Source organism: Taudactylus pleione, unplaced genomic scaffold (genome assembly GCF_031769625.1).
Source record: "Taudactylus pleione unplaced genomic scaffold, aTauple2 ptg000206l, whole genome shotgun sequence".
NCBI classification, from domain to species: Eukaryota; Metazoa; Chordata; class Amphibia; order Anura; family Myobatrachidae; genus Taudactylus; species Taudactylus pleione.
Window position 1 is genome coordinate 5,256,106 of NW_028284608.1, and position 17,370 is coordinate 5,273,475.

General features: G+C 45.0%; 1 protein-coding gene across 4 annotated transcripts in view; it reads left to right on the forward strand.

The window, feature by feature from the left end:
- The first annotated feature begins 5,154 nt into the window (after nt 1–5,154).
- Nucleotides 5,155–17,370, forward strand: part of EML6 (EMAP like 6) — a 204,348-nt gene continuing 192,132 nt past the window's right edge. For all 4 annotated transcript variants that reach the window (XM_088478002.1, XM_088478004.1, XM_088478005.1 and 1 more), the window contains exon 1: nt 5,155–5,351. In XM_088478002.1, coding sequence (XP_088334128.1) covers nt 5,155–5,351 — 197 coding nt within the window. The remainder of the gene's footprint in view (nt 5,352–17,370) is intronic.

Below are 17,370 nucleotides of genomic sequence, written 5' to 3' on the forward strand. Positions count from 1 at the left end.
AAAAAATATCGGGGAAAGCCCTGTGATAATAACGCCACCCAGAGGTGGCGTTATCCAGGGTCTCCCCCGGTTACCGGCCTCCTGCCCTGCTCTAACGGGGAGAGCAGAGCCGGGAGTGTAATTAAGGGAGAGGGGGGTCGCGGGGGGGGGGGGGTCCGTGATCGTGGGGGTGGGGCTTAGCGCCAGGGGGTGGGGCTTAGCGCTGGGGGGGGTAGCAGCGGCGACCGGTCTGTGCATGCGCGGGCACTTAATCACTGTATTTTTGCGAAAATACCGTGATAAAGTCCCGAAGGGGATTTGCAGGGACAGAGCTTTATCGCAAGCTCTGTCCCTGTAAGGGATTTGTAGTAAATCCCTGTGGTATTGCCTGAATTCGCAATGCGAATTCACTCTGTAATATCACACTACAATCTGCATTCAATATGCGGATTGTAGTAAATAGAGCCATTAGTGCATTAATGGAGCACACAGCAAATCCAGACCTAGGCCTCCCTGACCACAAAACTTTTTATGAGTTTTTCCGACCACATTTTCGATGCCTTGTTGATGATGCTAAATGGATTTAAGAATAGTTTTATATTTGCAGTCCCAACTATCCTTCAATGCTGCGGCATTAGGAAATGGAATAATGGTAGCTTTAGACAAACTCGTAAGTGGATATTTTAATTCATCTGTATCCTCTTGGTATTGGATAGTGGGCCTGATTCAGAGCCGAACGCTATTTGCGGACGCTCGTTCATAAAAAGGGGCTGGCTATTTAGATTAAGCGCTCGCTTTGCGGTCTGTTGACGCCTCTATGTCTGAACGAGCGAACAAAACATGCGCTCACTATTTAGGAAAAAACGCCCCCGGCCGCTCGCATCCTACGTCATCTCCGCTATTTATTTCATTAATCAAGTACATCGAAAGGCGTATGAACTGCTCGCAGTGCTTGTGGTTGGATTTTCCTACCGCAATCATGCGAGCAGTTCAGGCTAAAAGACAACCAAATGACGTGGTCAATGACGCTGCTTTGTTAATTATGCACTCCCATTAAACGCCCGTTTTGACCGTTTGGCACGCCTGCGTTCAGATCTCCACTCCCCGTGTTCAAGCACCCTCCCCTGTTACCACCCACAAACGCCTCATCCTGTCACTCAAATTAGCAGGCATTCGCTATTTTGCGAGCACACGATTTTCGACCGCACTGACTTGTTCGCGCATGCGTACTAAAACCCATACGCATGCGCAGATGTGCGAACATCCCTTGAAGCGAACGAGCGGCCGCTTACGAGCAGCTCTGAATCAGGCCCTGTGTCTGTAGTCTACATGTTACATGAAATATATAATCAGGTTTCTAATTGATCAAGGTCAGCAATTGTGGAAAGAGAAAAATTAATCTACTTATTCTTCCTCTTGAAAGGTTCCCCTGACTCTTGTTTGTCCTGTATGTGTAGTGATGTACATTACTAACCACACTAGATCATAAAGAACATGCCATTGTGCACAATACACATCAAAACAAGAAGATTGCTCACAGTCTGAGTCTTATGCTATCTTGCCCTCTTATTGGGAAGTGCACCCAGATTAAGATTCCTCCCAAGAAGCCAAGGCAGAACTCTGATGTTTCTGCAATTTGCCCAGGGACAGTCTCTAGAATGCACTACAGGGAAGAGGAAACTTTAACCAGACATTACACTGATTTTGCAAAATATTGCTTTCAGTTTCAACTTGTGACCTCGCTATGCGACCAAGAGGCAAGGGGTCAGTCAGTAAAGATTCAATCGAAGAGGTGGACAGAGGCCCTGATTCAGAGCCGGACGCTCTGACAGAGCGCTTGCTCTGAATCAGGGCCAGCCCTCTGTTTTTTTTTAGCGGCCTCCTGGCCATTCGCATAGCTGTGGGTGACCACCCACAGCTATAGCGAGCGGCCAAAAAGATGGTCGCGATGGTCAAGACCATTGCGACCATCGGGCTTGCCACAAGACCCTTGTGATAGGGTCTCGTTGCCGCAAGCCCTGGAGTGCTTTCGGCTCTATCAAAGCCGAGAGCACTCCCACTGACATCACTTGTGATGTCAGTGGGGCTGGCCCCAGATGGTAGGCGTTCCCATGGGAACGCCTCCGTCTGGCCAGTCACGCCCCCGGCACACCCACCAAAGGGTGGCGTGCTGTCACTCACCATCGTCAGCACGCCCCCTTTGTAGCGAGACCCATAGCGATGGCTTGGCCGTCGCTATCCGGGTCTCGCACATGCGCACGACGGAGCCGGCTCCCTCGTGCGCATGCGCTTGGCCAACATCGACCCGCTTGCGAGCACTCAGTGCTCGCGAGCGGGTCTGAATTAGGCCCACAGTCCCTTCATCTACAAGCAATGGAAGCTTGGTAATCTGCGTGAGCTCAGTATTAGATTGGGCTATTGACTTACCCCAGGCTGCCTCTACCACATCAGTGGCCAGTGCCAGCTGCACACAAAGGATCCACATAATGCTGCTGTCCTTTTTCACTGTTCGCACTCGGAGCCCCAGACCCTAGAAACGGCCCTGGTTGTCATCAACAAATAGATCTTACTGACTGCTTTTGGCCTCGTTTACATCTGCATGTAAGTCACTTATTATGACACGCCTCTCAGATGTAGCTGTACACGCCCACTTTACCACGCACTCATAGGTGTTGTTTTCACAAACTCCCTTTTTCAAAAGTAGATAAGCATGCTATAACGTGGCGATAAAGGCGCCTGCATGACCCCACCATCATTGGTTATATAGCATACTTGCCTACTTTTGAAAAAGCATTTCAGGGAGATTGTGAAAGCAGCACCTATGAGCGCGGAGGTAAAGTGGGCGTGTCCTGCTACATCTGAGAGGCGTGTCATAAACCTGACTTACATCCAAATCAGACTTGCCGACATTTAGCTCCCTCCTTCCGGGAGGGAGCTGTCGGGCTTACAGAGCAGGGGGGCGTGGCACGTCAAAGGGGCGGGACCCGGCAGCAACTCGTCATTGGGGGCGGAGGATGGGGGCGTGGCAGCGCGATCGCGTCATCATGGCTCTGCCCCCTCTTCTCAATGCCGATATTAATGGCATTGTGGAGCAGGGGGCGGAGCCACGATGACGCGATTCAGCGCGAATCGCGTCACCGCCCCCCCCCCCCTGCTCCCGGGCTTTATACTTACAAGTTCGTGGGTTGCAGACTCGTCGCTGGAGGTCGGGAGACTTGCCTGCCTTCCCGGGAGGCTGGGAGCGGCACCCGATTTTCGGGAGGCTCCCGACCAAATCGGGAGGGTAGGCAAGTATGATCCAAATGTAAATGATCCCGAAAGCAGTTAGTAAGATCTACTTGTTGATGAAAATACTCTGATACTTTTCAGAAAATGCCTGTAGCCATAGGGATCTTTGTGCCTTATACTAATGCAGGGAAATTATACTAATGATGCCATTTTAATGTATATATCTGTGTTTTTTTTTTTATATAACAGCTATATAAGGGGATAAGGTGCAATCAGGGAGATTGCTACTATTTCAGGGAGTCTCCCTAACAATGAGTGAGAGTTGACGAGTATGCTATATAGACGTGAGCCTCTATACCACAGAGAAGTGTCATTCCATGACAACAAAAAGCAAGTCCATTGTAAAATGACATTTACACACTTTAAAATATCCAAATATATATTTTTAAATGAGTCATTGTTTGCAAAAATCGACTATACATATGACAGCTGATACTGATGCTGAAACTGCTCCAGGGCATGTGGTTTTCATTTTATACTTAATTATTGTATTCTTTTTAATACAATACTTTTAGTTTGTATATAACTTTTAAAGATGTGTTATGCTTTTAAGCTTTTAGATTGATCCATAAACAAAAGAAGTTACATAAATGGAAGTTAACACATATGCCCGTTGCCCGCCAACAGGTAACAATAAATAAAACATCACTCACTACAGTTGTAAAACGACCAAAATATACAATAAACCGTTGAGATTGGATCAGGGCGCAACGCACTCTGGGAAACTGAGTTTCTTACCCTCAAAACCCAATACACAGTGCGCTGGAGTCCAACGGTCGGCACTACATCTCCCAGAATCCTTTTTAGAAGCCATCGTCTCTTTTCAGGCAGGGTTGGGCTGCCTGGGAGCAGCTGGTGACCGCCCGCTTGGCGTCGCCGTTTCTATGCTCCTCAACCCTGGCAACTACGCTCAGCCATATTCTAGTTACTGGCTGCGCCAGAACCCTGGCGCTGCCACCCGTCTATCCCCACCCTCTTACGCTACGCAGCCTACGCCTGCTGTCTGTGATTGAGGCCAGTGTATTATTTCACCTCCAGTGGTTCAAGCGAAGCTTATTGGCCGTGCTTTGCTTGTCAGAGCCGCATCCATCCTCCGCCAATAATGAGTATTGATGCAGGGGTTCATTAGTTTATCCTATTTTTTTTTTTTTATATACTCACAATGATTACTTGGCAATATCATTCCTGCAGGCTGCAATTGGATGCATGCACCAATTTATGTTTGAGCTCTTTTATGCATATCCAGTTATACGTCTTTTACTGAGCCCAACCTGATCGCCTAATATTTCCTGCAAGCACTTCCCTGCGCTGTTTGCACGCCTGTGGTGCTGACTGAGTGGCATGATTTATTCTGCACACACATGGAAGATGCTGCATTGAAGAATCACTGCTGCACGCTGCTGGACCTGGCAGAGCTTTAGGGAGTCCTCCCTGCACCACCATCCATTAGAAGGAAGCTGCGCCCCATCCCACCTGTTTGTGAGGAAAGCTGCAAGTGGGATAAACTTACAGAGACCCCGGCTTTTGCAGCACAGGACCCCCTCTCCCCCATGCACGGTCAGTGCATGCACAGGGAACATGATCATGGTTTTGCAATGAAGGAATCCATGCATGCTCTCTCATCCCTTCCCTCCTTGCTGGGGATATCTGGCAGCTGCATGGACAGGGGATTATGGTGGCACTAGCTGGCTTCTCTGCTGCCATTAGCTTTCCCTTTGTACAGGGGGAAATCAGGTCTTGACAACAGAGGCTTCCCTAGCGGAGGAGGAGGTGCCCGCAGTACCCAGGAGAGGACACCCTGCCAGGGAAGAAGACCTTGTGCCACCCTTCCTCTCTCCCTCCTTATCCCCCCTGCACAGACAGCAGCGGTGGTGTCCTTGTTGTATCATGGCGGACAGGACAGCTCCTGGATGCCAGCTTCGCCTGGAGTGGGTATATGGGTACAGGGGGCACCAGTGCCGGAACAACCTGTACTACACAGCCGGCAAGGAGGTGGTCTACTTTGTGGCCGGCGTTGGAGTGGTCTACAACACCCGGGAGCACAGCCAGAAATTCTTCCTAGGCCACAATGATGATATTATCAGGTAAGCAACCCCCACCCATGTGCCACCCACCCATTGGCACAAGAGGGTGGGTATGCAGGTTGTTTGTATACCCAACTTTGCTCATTTGTGCATTGGTGTTTGGAAGCAATAGGGTACCTGGGAACTGGTCATATGATATTCAGACCAATTTATACACCTGTTTATCATGTAATAGTAACTATAATGCCATTGTATTTGTGTACTTGGTGATAAGTCATTTGCAATGTGTACAGCTTTGATTTAAAAAAATAAATAAAGTTGCAAATGAAAAATAAACTAAAGTCTAAATAAAACAGTAATTGAACGCTTCCTAAAAATACTGAATACACGTGTCCTCATTCACCTAGCTTTTATGTGCCAAGGCACGAGATGCTTGGCACGACTTAGACGCGATTCATACTTTTTCCCTACATTTTTCGTCTTATTGGCATCATAGCCACATACAAAGTTGCTCTGTGTACCAGGCACACTAGGTTAGTATTTTTGTAATTTTTTAAAATTCTTTATTCATTGGAGCAAAAACAAATGGTACAAAGAGTATAAACATACATGCATAAATAAATACATTGTGGGAGCGCACATTAACCCATGGTTTACCCTGCAGGGGAAATGCTGATGAATTGAATAGCTCTGGGCATGAAACCTGGAGCTATTCCCTCCGCGGCAAACCCTGTGCCTAATTGAATTCCCCTCATCATGTACAAAGTGTAAGATAAGATAGATTAGTACTTTTGTCGCAAAGGAAATGGTAAAAAGTTGGAGAATAAGCATAATGATATGTGGCGCGGACTCTCGTATCGGAAATTTCGCCTTTTTACCCAGATTAGTGACTTAATCGCACACAGAAGTACAGGAAATGCTAACGCCAGTAGTCACTGTACCCTTGCATCGTACATTTGTCGCATTAGTGATGCAAATAAGACGCCTATTTTGAGAACAATATATCTGGCAAAATGCTTGGCTCAGTTGCGAAGTCCATGGCGCGCCAAACGGGGCTATTTAATGTGATTTGAGAAAAGGTTTATGTGGATACATCTGTAGTTTTTTATAAATGTGGCACATGGGTGCAGCTTATTGGCAGGGCTAAGCTTGCGTCCAATGAGTACTAGCAGCGACTCATCTTACCTATCCACAGGTGTGGTGTCTGTTTGTTTTTCACCATTGATGTCTACCAGGAGTTTTCGCAGGAATATATATATTTATATATATATATATATATATATATATATATGCTTCATTCTTTTAAAATAAAACAATTCATGCACAATAGAGTGCCCCCTACTTTGTTATTTATCTACAACATATATATATATATATATATATATATATAGTGCTATACATGAGATGCAGCACTATTAATATTATTCATTTGGTTACATAGCGCCAGCGCGTTCTGTTGTGTTAGAGTTACCTTTCGATAAAGAAGGTAAAGTCATTTTATCTTGTCTGCAACAGTACAACAATGGTGGAACCCATATCTACATTCTGATCCCAGATTTACAGCTGGTGCTAGTGCTATCAGTTTTGGATACATATTAGAAGAGCAATAATTATGTGTCACTTAATGTTTATAAATTTGACAGTAAAAATTAGACATAAGTGTATCATGTAATTATCATGTATTGTCAACTGCTCTGTGGATTTGGCATCACATACGTTATTTGCGGTTACATTTAGGAATCGGAACAATAGGGGGAAATCTGAAAAGTTTCTTTTGATCAAATAGTAGATTTTCATGCAATTTCATGCAATAAGATTAAATATTATTGTATGCTGGAACTTGTAGAACCACAAACACCAACATGCACATGGGTGCAACAGTATGCATGTACTTGTAGTGCCATAGGGCTATACTCTAGGGTGGTGATTTAATTCCACATTTCAAGTGGTAATTTCAGTCTTCTACAGTTTTTTTCACAAACTTCTTGTGCAATTTTCAACCTTGTTATGTAACGTTCTTGGGAGATTCATTTATAAACTGCTCCATTCACATGTAAAAGCATGGTTTTGGCGGGCCGGCGTTAGTTATCACCCACGTGCCTCCTGTCCAGGGGCGTCTTTGATAATGGGTACAAGGTGTGGGGTGCACACGGGCCCCTGGGTCCAGGGGGACCCATACCACACACCCTGCACCCATAGTTAATTGTACTTACCTTTCCGCATATTCCGGTTTCCTGCTATGCAGTCAGACCAGCACTGCAGGGCAGAAAATAATAACAGGGAAAATGGCTGCCGCCATTTCCCTGTGACTCGGGCATGCGCAGAAAAGATGTCCCCGGGAAAAAAGCTCATGCGCCATTTTCCCAGAGACTCGCGCATGCGCAGTAGATTCTGGCATGAAGCCAGAATCTACTGCACTGACAGAGAGGAGGGACCCAAACGGAGGCTGCACATGGGCCCCCTCCTCTGTTAAAACGCCCCTGCTCCTGTCTCTTGTGGAAGGCCATTTTTTACGTGTGAATGGATCAGTGGGAGCTTTAAAATTGAATCCCCACCTCCCATGTGCATGCTGGTGATTATAGTTCTACAAGAGCCAGAATTATTACAATATAACCTGACACTTTTACCCTTGGTAGACAACGGTGGCCAAGGATAGCGGGAGCGGGCTGGTACTAGTCTTCATTGGGGTGTATAATTATACAAATTAGCCTGTCAGGGTGTCACCCTGCCAGGATGATAAATCCCACAGTCAGGATCTGATGACCACAACTGATGCAAACCGCACAATAAAATACAGTTTAATAATTTGCCTCCATACCACATCCACATGAATGTTAGGTTGGTTGATTGACCTGTAATAGAAGCATTAGTTACCTTTCTAGGACATGGCTATGACAAATATTACATGTGAAATTGAACTACACCTGGGATACAATTGTTAAAATATAGTTAGTGTCAATCAGGCCATTTTGCCGAGATGTAGTAAAATTGCCGGCGGACGGGATGCCAGGCGCCGAAATACCGCCGCCGCTATTCAGCCACCGGTGTTTCATACCGATTACCATTTTCCCGCCATCTTGCATTAATGGTGCATTTGACTGATGCCGATGGAGCCATTAGTGTCTCCCAGTTCTTTGACTTGGCTTGTCCAGTAGCTACACAGACATACATTAGACACAAAGCTTATGAGGCATGCAATGCATTGTGCAGAGGTGCTTTAGATTGATAATATGTACACACAGCTGTTGTCAATTCCAGCAAATTATTCTATAAAGTGCCAGAAATCAGATATGTGATATTTGTCCATATATGTTCTGCTACTTACCAGTGTAATAGGGATCATCACTATCTTATTTTTGCTGCTTCATTAACAAATATTTGCATAAAGTAAAGGATCGGTCGACCTCTGTGAACAATGCCTCACAGTGCTGGGATCAGTGCTTCAATTCCAACCAGTGCACTATCTGTGTGAAGTTTATATGGTCTCTCCGTGTTGTGGTTCCTCTGAGTACTCTGGTTTTCTCTGACAGTCCAAAAACATACTAGTAGGCCACCTTTAGTGTGTGTGAAAGAGAACTTAGGCTGTAAGCCTTTCTGTGGCGAGGACTTGAGTGAATGATTAGAACATTGCCTGTAAAGCGCTGTGTAATATGCTGAGGTATAAAAATAAAGGTTAAGTGACTAGATACACTCTCTTGTAGGGTTTATAAAATATCTAACTATCTGAAACAAGGAAAAATCCTCCTGTCCTGTGGGGTTGGAAGTGAGTACTGTATGGAAACAAAAGGTAAGGGTATGGGTATGAAATACCAACGGCCAGGAAGCCGTCCAATTAAATCCCGCCGCCGCAAGCCCGAATGCTGAAAATCCTGACTGGGGCTGGTAAGTACCCTAACCCAGAGCCGTAACTAGACCTTTGGTGCCCTGTGCCAGAGAGAGCATTGGCGCCCCCCCCCCCCTTATTTTTTAAATAGGGACATAAGATAATGCACCTGAAAAATGGCCATAGCTTCATGGTGAAGAGCCAGGGGAGAGATAGGGGTGCTCAAGGGGGACCTAGCATTCAGATGTAAATGAGGCATAAGATGATTTTTGCTCTTACAGGTAATGCTAGATACACTCTGGGCCTGATTCAGAGCTGAACGCTCTGACCAGAGCGCTCGCTCTGAATCAGGGCCGTCCCAGCTAAATTTGGAGCGGCCTCCTGGCCGCTCGCATAGCTGTGGGTGACCACCCACAGCTTATGCGAGCGGCCAAAAAGATGGTTGCAATGGTCAAAGACCATCGCGACCATCGGGCTTGCGACGAGATCCTGCGGTAGGGTCTCGCTTCCACAAGCCCAGGAGTGATTTTGGCTCTATCAGAGCCAAAATCACTCCCACTGACATCAGTAATGATGTCAGTGGGGCCGGACTCAGACGGTAGGCGTTCCCAGGGGAACGCCTCCGTCTGGCAGTCACGCCCCCGGCACGCCCACCAAAGGGGGCGCGCTGTCAATCAACATCAACAGCACGCCCCCTTTGGTGCGAGACCCGGAGCGACGGAGAGCTCGTCTCTATCCGGGTCTCGCGCATGCGCACGACGCTCGCGCATGCTCCGTCGTGCGCATGCACAGTGGGGCAACATCGACCCGTTTGCGAGCGTCCTTTGCTCGCGAACGGGTCTGAATGACCAGCTCTGTTAGAGAGTGTATCTAGCCCACAATTATAGGTTGGACAATTGGAAAAAGATCCAATGGGTCATCTGTATTTAAATACACACAAAATAGATATACACAAAGGTGGAAATTCCCAGCTAAGTGTCATTGGATAGCAATAGACAAGCAACTGTTACTCTCGATATCAAGCCCATTTGCAAAATATGTAGATAAAGTGAAATACAGAAGCTTACATTGCTATTGTTGTACAGGTCAGTGCAGCCACATAGATGTAGGTGCGACTCTGAATTAGACCTTTACAGTAAGGGCTCTATTTATTGTAAGAAATAAATCTAATTTCTTTTATAACCGCTTACCACCTGGGGTCCCGATTATAGATAGACAGTAATTAGTTAAGGTGCGTACACACTGGGCGATAAAGTGGACGACTGAACGATAACGATATCGTTATCGTTAAGTCGTCCACTTTATCGTCCATTTTTAACCCCAAAAAGATGAACGATAACGACGATGCGCGTTCCCGCAAGTCGTTCGTCATTATCATTCATCGGGCTGACATGCAGGCCAACCTGACGATCTCGTCAGGTTGCTGCATTTCAGGGAATGGGGGAGAGAGCCCGGCGCTGAACGATATCATTAATGATATCGTTCAGCGGCTGTGCTCAATGTCATGAACGACATTGAGCACAGCCTGCCGGGGACACACTACACGATATCACTCAGGGAGCATATCGTGTAGTGTGTACGCACCATTAGACAATGTCTAGATAGATACCACATGTTAGACAGGGACAAAAGTTTGACAGGAACAAAAGTCAGACACACTAAAGTTAGAAAAAGGTCGACAGGGTCAAAAGTTCGACATGAAAATTGTCGACACAAAAATGGTTGATACATTTTTTATTTTAGGGTTAGGTTTAGGGTTAGGCACTTACTGGTGGGTTAGGGTAAGGCACTTACCCCCACGGTTAGGGTTAGGCACCAAGAGGAGGGTTAGGGTGAGGGTGAAGATTAGGGCTAACACAAAAAAAAATTGTCAACCATTTTCATGTCGACCTTTTGTACCTGTTGACCTTTTTACATGTCTAACTTTAGTGTGTCTGACTTTTGTCCCTGTCGAACTTTTGTCCCTGTCTAACTATTCACTGTCTACCATCTTGTGTCTATCTAGACATTGTCTAGCTAATTACTGTGTATCTCTTATACCACGAACTTACCACCTACCCCTCTGCCACGGTAGTCTTTGGCAAGTGATCACAGCCCTAGCTGAGCTCCATTCTGCTTCATTTAACATCGCAGGGGTAAGGGGGGGCAATGTATGATGACAGCCCTGTAAATGTACCTTTGCTCTGTTATATCCTGTTTGTAGTATAAATGTAAACAAGTTACAATAGACAAAAGCAGAGCAGTCACTCTTATTTACAGTAATATTGGTTTAACACAGTGATTCCTAAAATTTCTTGAATCGCGTCGCCCTAGAGCAGTGGTCGGGGAACAGGGGTAAATTACCCCATTTGGGGTAAAACTGAAATTCCGGGGGGTAATGGATGGACAGCCGGGCATGCATATGAATCATTGCATGCCCGGCTGTCCGTCCATTACCCTCAGGAATGGAGGTCACTGGTGCCGGGAGCAGCGGCGCACCCGCTGCACCCGGCGTCAGTGACCTCCAGCCTGGCGCCGCACGGAGGCTCTAAGCCGGACGCCCGCTGAGATGTTATTACCAGCGGGCGCCCGGCTCCTTCCCTGCAGCGCCGCGTTAGTCGGAGGCTGGAGATCTCTTCTGAAATCCAGCTTCCGCCTCTCTCCATGCGCACTATGGGACGTCTCCTCCATAGTTCCGAGGAGCAGCCGGGCGGACAGGACGGCGGCGGCACTACTACAGGGACATAACTATGGGGGCACTACTACAGGGGCATTATATGGGAGCACTACTACAGGGGACATTATATGGGGGCACTACTACAGGGGCATTATATGGGGCCACTTCTACAGGGGACATTATATGGGGGCACTACTACAGGGGCATTATATGGGGGCACTACTACAGGGGACATTATATGGGGGCACTACTACAGGGGCATTATATGGGGGCACTACTGCAGGGGACATTATATGGGGGCACTAGTACAGGGACATTATATGGGGCACTACTACAGGGGCATTATATGGGGGCACTACTACAGGGGACATTATATGGGGGCACTACTACAGGGGCATTATATGGGGGCACTAAGACAGGGGACATTATATGGGGGGACAACTACAGGGGCATTATATGGGGGCACTACTACAGGGGCATTATATGGGGGCACTACTACAGGGGACATTATATGGGGGCACTACTACAGGGGCATAACTATGGAGGCACTGCTACAGGGGCATAACTATGGGGGCACTGCTACAGGGGCATATCTATGGGGGCACTGCTACAGGGGCATAACTATGGGGGCACTGCTACAGGGGCATAACTATGGGGGCATAACTATGGGGGGCACTACTACAGGGGCATTATATGGGGGCACTACTATAGGATTTCCTTCCTTTCAAATCAAGGGGGTAACGTCGGCGTATCTAAATATATTTTGGGGTAAAAGGTAAAAAAGTTCCCTGACCCCTACAGTGTCAGCATTGTGTTAATGGCGCCCCTTGGACAAAAGTTTGTTTATTGAAAAATCCAGGAAAAATATTAAATTAAGTCAATTGTGCTAATCTGTCACCCTTAGATTCAGTTGTGTGGTGGTTGTGCTTCTGGTTGTCCATATATGTTATGATTGGCAGCCACCAGCTCTGGTTTTGCCTGTCACGTTGACCATTATTTTATTCAGTCCTGGTCTATCAGTGCCGGGCACCCCTGCAAGTGCCACACGGCACCCAATTTGGGAATCAGCGTAGTAAAGGAAGGATGCATCTACTCTATCATCTGTGATTCTGACACATACGGAATGCTTTTTCTATAGGAATCTGAACCAAATCTCAGCCCTTATTTGTATTAAAATGAAGCAGGAGGGACCTAAGTCTGAATGTACTCTGTAATATTAGCTCCTGGAAATGAAGTCAGCATGCAGATAAGTCATTGTTTGGTTGGCTGAATTAATTGAAGGGTTTAATTGAACACCAAACTGGATCCAGACTCCGCACACCCCTTATTGAATGTATTCTTGTTTCAATTGTTGAAACTGTTAAGATGGTGATTTCCATTTCTCACTAATCATAAACAGGAGGGGAAAAGGCGCATTATTTTTATTATTTTTATATAAGTTTTTACATTCTAGACATACATTCCTATACTTATTTGTGGATATTGTGTTACTTACATAACATAAAATAATGAACGTATACTGCATTAGTATACTTTACTTACCCTCCCCTCCCCCACAGAAAAAAAAAATCCCTTTCCAGGAATAAAACTACACTTTTACAAAATGAAAAATAAAATGTTATCCCCTATTTTCAGCTCTCAAGTGGAGGTCAACATTGAAATGACAAACGATGTGCATTGTCATTAAGGCTTAGTGGCTGGCTTTATCCCCCCCCCCCCCCCAAAAAAAAAAAAGACTGTTCTGTGGCTGTCAATGTGTCTGAGACCCTTAAAAGCTTGTGTGGTATCTTGTTTTAATGGAATCTGGTACTTTATTATGTTTGCACAAAATGTTGGTGGATATAGGTGGACCAGTACACTGCAATATGGAAACTGTAGGTCTACCCCTGACTAGGGATACAAACATTGCAGATTATTGTGAGGGGACTGGCTGTGTTGAAACAAATTTAGTTACCTGAGCAGGAATGAGATGGAGGCGTAATTTGGTGCCTGATGTCACATGTGCCTTGAACTGCAGGGCCTTTCAAGAATGGGACTGAGTAGGTTCTCAGACTCGTCCCACCTGCATGAACCTCTTGGTTCTACATCCTGTAAGTGGGCAGTATACCTTCCGTCTTTGGTCTCCAGGTCTGAAGACCTCAAACAAACAAAAAAATGTCAGATTCAGCATTAGCCACACTAGGTCTTTGCCACCATGACTAGAAGGCGATTTATACCATGCACAGCACATATGTCACGTCAAAGACATTTAAATTAACTGGATGAGAAATATTAACTAATGTCAGTTTTTCAGATGATTGTTTGTTAAAAGGATTGGATAAGATATATAATATTACAATGATGTAGATTCTACCCTCAGGGGAGAGAGTAGCTAGCGGGTAGCACAAAAGGACTTTGGGCATGAAATTATTAAGTAAAATTAAAAAATAATATTTAAAGTTGATATAAATATATATACAAATACACACACATAAAATCAAAATAATGAAAAAGGACAGCAATGTTTTATTTTACCACGCTTGCATCATCGTGTCACACATATGGAAACCCAGGGGAGATGCCCAGTGCATAGAGAGATGGTATAATGATTCCCAGACAGGAGTCCTGTAAACACTCTAAAGGCCGGTACACACTAGTTGGGTGTCTAGTGTGTACCGACCTTGTAAGCGACTGGACCCTGCGGGGTGCCGGCATCGGCAAGTGCATACACACTTGCCGATGCCGGCAGCGACGGCGCGACAGCAGGGGCCATTCATGCAGGTGCGACAGTCGACATCATTAGCGAAGCCCATGCTGCCGAATGCAGGGTCGCTTAAGTGTGTACCCAGCTTTATTCATCACATATTTCCTCATACTGACAACACGGAATCCTGATAATCACCCAATAAAAACATCACAACATTATCCAAAACCAAAAATGTATAACTGTAAAGAAGAAGGGGAAAAAAAAGCACACACGGATGCCTAGGCCACATACAGAAAGAAAAACATTCTGTAGAGGAGAATAAGCGAGAATGATCCAAAAAGTCCAATAGTAAAAATAAAAAGGGAAAAAGTGATGGATAACATGTATAATGAAATCAGTTGCTGATAAGAGAAGTAGACAAGTGAGGGGGAAGGGAGATGGAGTAGGAGGTTGGGTGCTAAAAAGAGGTGGAGGAGGAAACAGGGAGACAGGAGGAAAAGAGAGGGAAAGAGATAAAAAGTGAAAAAAAAAAAACCCTGGCAGTGCTGTCGACAACATCTAAGGGTTGATTCTATTATGTGCACGGGGGCAACGACGTGGCCCAATCTCACCCCAGTCTCGCAGATTTTCTGAAAACATCCCCATGGGGCTGTGAACAAAAATCAGCGAGTCTTTAGGTACCGTAAGTGCGGCATATAGCTGCACTTACTTGCGTGGCTAATAGGATTGACTCCTAAGTATAGAATATTTTGAACCCAAAAGTGTGCAAAACCAGATGTAATACAAACAGCAGACAAATCAGAATATGCCAAAACATCAGATTTTGCGTTATTCTGCCTATTCTCCATGGGTGTATTCTGAACTGATTCCAACCTTCATTCACGGAAATGTGGACAGAGGGCCTGATACAGTAAGGATCGCTATTGCGTTCGCAGCTGGATCAGACCCAAAATGCCATAGTGCTACAGAATGGTTTACTGCAGATGTGCAGCTAGTTCATATTATGGAATGAGTAGACCCCAAGTTTTTATATCCTATCTATTTAATAAAATCAGCAGATTTATGATAATGCGGCACATTTATATAAATGGGACTAATCATTTAAAAAATAGCTATATTACATTGAGTTACATCAGTGTACTATTGCGCAATGCCCAATATTGTACTTTATTATTATTTACATAGAATATGAAAACATTACTTACCTGGAGGTAAAACTAGAATGCAGCCGAGGTTACCAAAGCAAAACAATTGAAATAAAGCTTGTACAGTGTTATATTATGGGGTATAGCTACTAAAGTGATAGTTTTTAGAAGTGGAGATGTTGCCCATAGCAACCAATCAGATTCTACTTAACATTTAACTAGCACCTACTAGAAGATAATAGCTAGAATCTGATTGGTTGCTATGGGCAACATCTCCACTTCTAAAAACTCTCACTTTAGTAAATTTACCCCATAAGCTTTATCAAGTCTAGGCAACAGATAGCAGTAAATAGAGACTGGCACTCAAAGAGTCAATGTTATTCTAAGCTAACATATGCCCTTTATGTAATGTAACATTTATTAATGCACACCAGGGTTTTAAAATAATTGGTGGTATAATGAAGCTCAGTGGAGATAAGTGATGCGTAGTCTAGAGACCCTAGTGTGAGTCCGGTATAGAGCTCTGTGCGATATCCAGACACTTTAATGTCTGACAGTTGACCTTTAATCTGTGGAGCTTCCTTTATGTCCTGTGTCACAATACAGAACATATATAGGCACGTATGCACCTCTATTTAGCAAGATGTTTTGAAAATGTGCAGCCCACTACCCATGCACTGAATTATGTATTATGCGCAGTACACGCAGAATTATGATGTTTGAGGAATGGGTACCTGCTTGTTTAAACAGAACCTGTGACTAAGGGGTCTATTACTAAGCAGTGTTAGGAGACAGAGTGAAAAGTAATAAGGTGCCAGCCAATCAGCACCTAACTGCCATCTCACAGGCTGTGTTTGAAAAATGACAGTTGGGAGCTGATTGGTTGGCACCTTATCACTTTTCACTCTGTCTCCTAACACTGCTTAGTAAATAGACCCCTAAGAATTCTTAATTTTGGATTCAATAGTGCATTAAGAACTACTTACATTTCTTAAAATAACCACATGTTGCTGAAATGTTTGGTCATTTTACCTATTTACATCATGTTTTCTTTTCTCACTTGTAGCATTTTATTTCAGTGGCATGGTATGCAAATGCATGGAAGTACAGCAAGCGTAATAACAGTCCATGTGCATTGTCACAGCTATTCACTAGATTGACCCTACACAGCTTATCACTGCTGATAGGCAGTGCTCTCATGAATATTCAGCCTGCAAAATGGCTGCTAATCAGTGCTGTGAGCACTTCTTGGAGAACTGACAGGCTGCAATCTCATGAATATTGCTGCAGCCCCCAAAATGGCTGCCTCAGCTGTAGAGACAGGTGTACATGAAAAAGAGAGATGGACCCTGCCAGTATAGTTTTGGTGAAGTGAAAGTTATGGGGCATACACACTAGACGATAAAAGTGAACGATAACGATATTGTTCAACGATATATCGTTAATATCGTCCAGTGTGTATGCACCAAACGACCAACGATGCGCACGCTCCAGCTGGTCGTTAACGATGTTTGCTGTCGTGCAACCATGCAGGCCAATCTAACGATATCGTACGAAAGTGCCTGTTCAGGGATGTCGCAGGATGAAGTCACTGAACGATATCTTTAACGATATCTTTCAGTGTGTACACCCAATATCGTTGTCCTGCACTATGGAAAGTTCAAGGGAAATCTTTCTTTTGTTTACTTACTAAATTTGGCGGTATTCTGCCTATTAGTTAGAGCTAGAGATTGCTCTGAAAAAAATCAAATAAAAATAATTATATATAT